At 40.8% G+C, this 7,500-nt stretch overlaps 1 protein-coding gene across 1 annotated transcript in view; it reads left to right on the plus strand.

Annotated features, from left to right (window-relative positions):
• The window catches only part of LOC138039696 (uncharacterized), a 218,669-nt gene that overhangs the window by 9,870 nt on the left and 201,299 nt on the right, over nt 1–7,500 (plus strand). Inside the window, exon 3 of the mRNA XM_068885541.1 lies at nt 2,729–3,007. Coding sequence (XP_068741642.1) covers nt 2,729–3,007 — 279 coding nt within the window. The remainder of the gene's footprint in view (nt 1–2,728; nt 3,008–7,500) is intronic.

A 7,500-nucleotide genomic window follows, 5' to 3' on the forward strand; every position in this document is an offset into this window, starting at 1 on the left:
CTCAAATGTTTTTTGATCCAACATCCTGTTAAAAAAACCGAGCTCGTCTACCTTACTGAACTGGTTCTCACACTCAACTGGTTTTTCATTTGGCAACAACTACTACAAACAAATCAACGGTGTTGCAATAGGAACCAAAATGGGACAAAGCTATGCCAACTTTTTCGTAGTCTTTATCGAAAATGAATTTTTCTCTAACTACGGTGCTACTTCATCCAGGAAAGAGGAACTCAACCAATACATTACTTCATTCAATTCTTTCCACCCGGCTCTAAAATTCACATGGGAAATTTCCGAAAATTCAATTGCTTTCCTCGACATTAAACAGTCAGTCAACGGCTACGGTTTATCTCAAGCGTACAATACAAACCAACAGATTCCCATAAATACTTGCTGCGTTCGTCCTCTCATCCACAACACGTAAAAAACGCCATCCCATTCTCTCCTTACACTAAGGCGCCTCTGTAGAGCGAGGAAATGTGCCCGGTTTTTCAAAAAATGTGGCTACCCTGACTCCGCTGTCACCACAGGCAAACATCATGCCCATGAAATCGACCGAGAAACCGCACTACAAACGTCACAGAATAAAGAAACCCACAGATCTCCATTCACCCTCTGGGGCAGATCCAGGTTTTTAGCGGAGGCGTGTATCAATAAGTTAAAATGCCATTCTTTTTGGATCAAAATGTAGCAAAGCTGCGTAAAAACGATTCAAATTTGCATTTGTAAAACTATGACAAAAAAATTCTGAATTTGATCTTTTTTCAATTTTGTGTTTCGTCAAAGACTGGAACAACAAGATCCCTTCTTCGGGAGAATCTCTCCGAACAAAGCTGAAACACAGCATCGCCGACGTCTCGGTAGCCAATGGGCTTTGCGTAGTGAATGTATATCAGAGCCAAGTTTGACAGTCTTAACTTGCAAGGTTATGAATTTATTGCATTTAAGATTGACTGTATTTATTTTATATTTTAACAAATTTTTGACGTTAGCTATTTCAATTTAGGGGGTTCGATCGAACCCCCCGAACAGCCCCTAGATCCGTCCCAGGGACCCTCACCTACTGTTCACAAAGCATTGCAGTCAAAAATGTGATTCTCAAAAAACTTCAAAATTCTCCGCAATGATCCCGAAACTAAACATATATTTCCTCTACCACCACTCATTTTATTGAAACGCGACAAAAACATAACCCTTCCCCCCCCCCTCCCCCTTGATCCGCCCCAGGGACCCTCACCTACCATTCACAAAGCCTTGCAGTCAGAATTGTGATTGTCAAAAACTTCGGTAGTAGCCAAAAAACGGGGGCGGGGCCGGCGGCAGGGCTGGGGCCAGGGTCGGGGTCGGGGTGTCTTTTTTTTTCCAAATTTTTTTATTGCAATTTTTGACGTTATTCTCCTGTAATGTTACATTCGAATGTTCGGCATCTTTCCTTCATTTATGGGGGAAATTAGTCAAAAAAAATATTGAACATACGGAAGCTACGAAAGAGACATCTTTGTTTGTTTTTCGAAATAAAGAGAATTTGGAGGTTGTGGGAAATATACGCTAACTCCTTGAGACACTTAAGACTTGCTGAGCTCCACATTTTAAAACCACATTTTAATGTTTACTTCGTAAAAACCTCCGCAATACAATCAAAACGAAACAGAATATAGCCACAGTTCCGCGATAGTCGTCACACAACGTTCTCATTTGCTTGTTTTCGCAAAATTGTTTTCAATGTTGTTGTGTTTTTTATAGTGATATTGGATTCGATCCCGTGACGTCCGAATAGAATTGACTAGCAAGTTCCCGTTCGACTCTGGCTTTACTACAAACCATTTTTAGTAAAGACAGACAATAACATGACATCAACACGAGCAAACGATCAAATGAGAACGTTGCGTGACTGCGCGACGATCATCGTGGAACTGCGATTCTGTTTTTGTTTCCTTAAGAAGTAAACATTGCAATGCTGTTTTACAGTGTGGAAATCAGCGAGTCTTTATTTTTTCTGGCAGTTATTTCGTAGCGTATATTGAATAAACTCCAATTTCAGCATTTTCGGAAATTATCTTAATTTCGAAAAACAAACTCCGATTTTCGGAAAGGCTAAGTCAGATGCTCGCAAAAACCAATTTTAAAACACACACAAAAAAGTAAAAAAAAAAACAAAGTCCGATTTCGAGAAAAAAAAGATGTCCCTTAAGAATTTCCGTAGCTTCAGTATGTTCCTTAATGTTTTTGACTAATTTCCACCGTATATGAAGGACAGATGCCGGTCATTCGAAAACAACAGTACAGGGGCCGGTTCCTGAAAGGAGGAATAAATTATACCTGAGTGTAACAGTTACTCCAGAGATAAATGTGCTATTCTAAGAGAACAGAATTTATTCCGGGGATAAAGGTATTCTTGAATAAGCCACATATATTCCTGAAATAGAGTTATTCCTCCTTTCAGGAACCGGCCCAAGGAGAATAAGGACAAAAATTGAAACAAACGAAACATGGAAAAAGAAATGGCACCCCGATCCCGACCCCGACCCCGGCCCCGGCCCCTAGTTTTGGCTACTACCCACAAAAACGGGTTCAACCTGAGACCGGATTTGACCGACACCAGCTATTTATGTTGCCAAGTGCGAAGGTCATCTATTCAGGCTCCTTGTTTTAAGTTACTTGTTTCATGCATCGGAGATTATTTCTTTTGTTAAGAGGTAATAATTTATTTACTTTGTTTTTTTTTTAGGGTTTTCGAAGCAACGTCTTTTGAATGGAACGGATGGAATCATCTCATTTTCAACATATTACGATCCATGCATGTATCCACATTACAGCTGGCAGATCGAAGCGAAGAAAGGAGAAAAAGTCAAGTTAGTGATTCAATCCATGTACATTTCACGGTGGAACGAACCATGCACTCTTCTTTACTTGGAAATTCAAAATGGGACCTATGCAGATGGCAAACCGAGTTCAAGAATGTGTGGTAATCTCTTATCTGGCATTGTAACATTTTACTCGCACGAAGGTCAGAGCCTGGAAGTGGTGCTTGCAATCATGAACTCTTATTGGAGCTGGGTGTCCTTCACAGCTACTTACACAGTTATTAGTTACAATGACACTGTGTCCAATGGTAAGCACACTTAAGGGAAGCTGCATAGTCAATAGTGATTAGCAGTTGAAAGTACTTTATTGTAGGTTTTTGTGCGGGTCGTGCAAAAATCGAGGATAGTATTAGAATTTCCAATGACATAAGGTTAAGTAAAACATTTAAGAATAATAATCAGCGATAAAAAACTTTTGCGACGTTTCGAAGACTCCATGTCTTCATTATCAAGCTAATAAAAAAAAACTGAGCTACCAATGTAGTTAAATATTGGTTTCCAATCACGTGATAAGACGGCCATCTTCGTGCACAAAACAATAGCAAATTATGGCTCATGTTTTGCATTATATAAGAGTCAAATTCCTAAAAGACTTTTTTCTTTATTGTTCGTTGCACCAACATAGCTGCTGTGACGTCAGCTGAAAACCAACTACCCTTAAAAAACTCCTTAATAATTCATGAGGCTAACAGCCTATCAAAAGTTCGATGAAACGTCATGAGTATGAACCTTTATACCTTGTAGTCTGTAATCATTCTGAAAAGCTCGGTGGCGGCTTAATGACTTAATTCCCAGTCGGAAAGTGGGTAATATTTCTCTGGTGTTTTTCTTTTTTTTTTCCTTTTTTTTTTTCTGTGTCGGTAAAAGTTTTGCCTGTCACTCCCCTGCTAAGTGGTGTCTTTGTGCATAGAGTCTTCTTTGCGTATTTTGTTAGATATTGCGTTGCGTATTTTTGTTAAATATTTCTTTGGTGCTCACGGGAGAACATTTAATTAAACTGCAATGGCGTCGAAAGTCATTGTAACGCGCATGGCGTTTTAGTGCATCTTTTAAAAAAAATATACCCTTATGGAGCTCAAGAATGGAACGTCAAATGGATAAACAAGACAGGCGGTGAAAAATAAATATCTAGACTCTTAAAAGCGACGAGTAATGGACTTCGACAACAACTATCGCCCGTCGAGCCGAAATCAAATTAAGCTGTATTTCTAATATTTTACCAAATGGGCTGTTATGTAGAACACTGAAACCAATTGGAAAATTCTCTGGTAACTTATAAGCTCAACAAAAACAGAGAAGGAATCGAACACAGTAAGTGGATTTGTGATCTCTGTTGTCTGGCTATTTGTATTCTTTGTACTCAACTCTGCACAGTCTTCAGGTAAAAAAAAGTAATTGGAAATGTGACAGCCAAGAATTATTTGAATGAAAGCTTGTCGTCTATTTTTTTCTTCATTATTAAAGGAAAAGGTTTTTCGTGGAAAGGGTTTGATCCTGAAATTTATTTTGTTGCAATTGCGTATGGTAATTTGACATCATTGAGTTTCTTCTCTTCACGCACGTAGTGAAATAGGAAGGGGGTTTTTGCCTCTAATAGCAAATATGTTGTTTGTTTCAAAAAATATTCCGCTGGAAAAGGTGGCCTTTATGAACTGGATAGTTTTTATGGCAATAGTAAAGCATTTTCGTGTCAAAATGAGGTTAGCGTCTTTCTGTTGTGTTAACTTAATTAAATATACCATTGCCTCGTGAGTTTGTATTTACCGTCTGCCGTAAACTTGATTTCCACTCTCAAAATTACCGCCAGAACCTACTTTTTTGTAGAATAAGCTTTTAGAATGATGTTCTTGTCTTCTGTGGTGATACTTGACGATTCGGAAACATTTTGTGAAAAAATGTTTATAACGGTCAAACGCGCAACTTGATCGCCCGAACTTGCTCTATTATGTATAACATCAACTTGGCCTTTCGATTTCTCTGAAATCAAACTCCCCATAGGGGCTTTTCAGGGCCAATGAAACAATCAACGAAACACAACAACAACAACTGTTAAGAATCCCAACTGGCCGGAGGCAAACCAGTTGGCTATTTACAAGTGCACCTGGGAAGTTGAACCAGGGACTATCAGGAACAAATTCAGCGAATGGTGAGAGCGGGTCTTGAATCCGGGATCTCCGGATCTCAAGGCAAGCGTCCTAACCACTGGGTCACACTGCCTCCTCGAGTCTGTGGAATCTGTTATCCAATAGTAGACAGCGTCCTGACCTCTTTGCCTCTTTTCTCTTGTGGCTTCTTTTAACGACATTGATACGTCATATCTATCGAAAATCAGGCGAACCTCGTCCCTCCTGCCATACTCTTGTTCAATTGTGGCAGCAAAATGCTCGGCTAGCTGGGCGCAGTTCTTGACCCAGTCTAGTTTGTCTAGGGACTGTAGCTCTGCTATACCATCAATGATGATGACTTTCAAGTGGGATGCAACGGTATCTGTCGTGGTGCTATCAATTCCTCTCTGGTCAGGCGATCTTGGTAGGAGCTTCTCGAATATGGCCATAAGCGCACTTTTTGAATAGGAATGCAGCATGGAGCCGTCTGATGCGAACATCAACCTGGGTACAAGCGCGAATTCATACAGTCCTATAGTCTCCTTGATGTCGATATCAGGGCGGCTCTGACATACCATCATCACCTTGGCAAAAACGGACCGGTCCTCTCACAACTCAATCAGCTTCTCCTTTGAGCAAACGTTCACCTTCTTTGCATTGCTCATCCAGGTACAAAGCTTTCTTTTCTTCATTGTAGACCAAGGTTGACCCTCTTTGACTGAATGCAATCTTTGATAAAGGTATCAAATAGTGTTTGTCGCATGACACTCTGATTGCACATATCTTTCTTGATGTTATCTGGCATTACAACTTTGGTTACAAGATTAAAAAGATCAGAGCTTTCATCTGCAAAAGGACTGGTAAAGGTATCAATAGTCTCCACCAAGGCTTTGTTATTCTTATCTTCTCGAGAAACTACAGCAGGAGTGTGGTTGTGATGTCGTGTTTTGATCTTGGAAGCTACACCTGCCATATCCTTTGCTTGCCCTGCAAGATTTGCCGTTTGGGGAGCGATGAGAAAAAATCTTGGTCTGTGCAGCTTGGTTAAACGTGATTCCTACCAGGCCTCCACTAACTTTCATCGACCGATTGACGGGCTCGAGTCCATGGTCTGAAGCAAGCGCACAGAATGGTACGGTGGAGTTCTTGTTGACCACCCAGTCTCCTGATAGGAACGCAGCATAAACTTCGGGATTGGTTGGTAAGGAATTCATTTCAGCTAGATACAGAGGTATCATACGGGCATAATTCAGTCGATCGTGCGCGAAGAAGTACTTGGTGAAGACCTGGAAAGCTTGAAGGTTCAGAATCCAGTCACCTGTGCGTACTGCTCGGATAAACTGCAGCATCTTCATAACCATGCGCATATACTATCTACTCACATTAAACAACGGGTTCTTTTCTTGCGTTGCATCAAACTTGGCCATGTTCTCTAACAGGCAACTTTGCTCAACAGCTTCCACTAACTTTGCGTTTACGTCCTTCACATCAACAGTTGTTGCTTGGGTGCACGCATCAGAAACTTCGTTTGAGAGATCTGCAATGACCTTTAAATACTCTTGAGAACTCTGTAGGAATGTCTTCTGGTATAGCGCAAATAACGCTTCCAGCGTAACAATATGTGCTACTTCACCTCTCTTGACATGATTCCCATCAAGTATCTGTTTCACTGTCGCTGGGCCATAAATTTCAGCTTCAATCCAGCACATGTCAAGACCGCCGTCCTCGATGAACCCCAATGGTGCGCAATTGTGGCATAACAATGTGCAGTTCCCCTGGTTCTGATTATAAGATTTTGAAGGTCATTTCTTGCCATCTGAAGCTTTTTCGCTGGCTGATACAAGCCCATATCTAAAGAGCTGACTGTTTTTCTACCTGGCCCAACAACGCTAGCTGTAATAGTTTGCGCTTGCATTAAGATTGTCAGTAGGGTTGGCCATTCATGAACTGGCGCAGCTAACAGTGGCGGTGTTCCGACTTTTGTCACTCCCATGGGGTTGCTAATGAGAGATTTGTATGCTGACCACACGGGAATTCCCATTCTTTGACAACACTCTAGCGTTTTTGCTTGAAAATGTTCATTTCTCTCTTGACTGTCTTCTGCTGATACTTCATCGCTAAGTTCTCTCTGACGGGCAAAATTGCGAGCCAAGAGCCATATCTTGTAAACTGACAGTAATCGGAAGCTCATTGGCATTGAACAGTCCGAATATTTGACTTGAAGGATTTGGGCATGGACTGGGGCATTGCAATAGGGTTGTGATTGTTTCTGGAACGTCCTTTACGGAACGACTCTGATCTTTGGTGTTAACAATCCTTTAAAAAGCAAAATTAGCAATTATCCTATTCAGACGGGCGCAATATCAACTACAAGTGTAATAGTTGTAGTAGCAGTCTTGTATTTTACATGCTATTGTAGCTTTACAGTTGATAATTTGCCTCTAACCGCGTATTGCATGCTTCACATTGGCGTCAAGACAACTGTGGCTGAAGAAACTAACGTCATGATTTCTTACCTCAATTTCTGCTTA

This window comes from Montipora capricornis, chromosome 3, assembly GCF_036669925.1.
Source record: "Montipora capricornis isolate CH-2021 chromosome 3, ASM3666992v2, whole genome shotgun sequence".
Lineage (NCBI taxonomy): Eukaryota > Metazoa > Cnidaria > Anthozoa > Scleractinia > Acroporidae > Montipora > Montipora capricornis.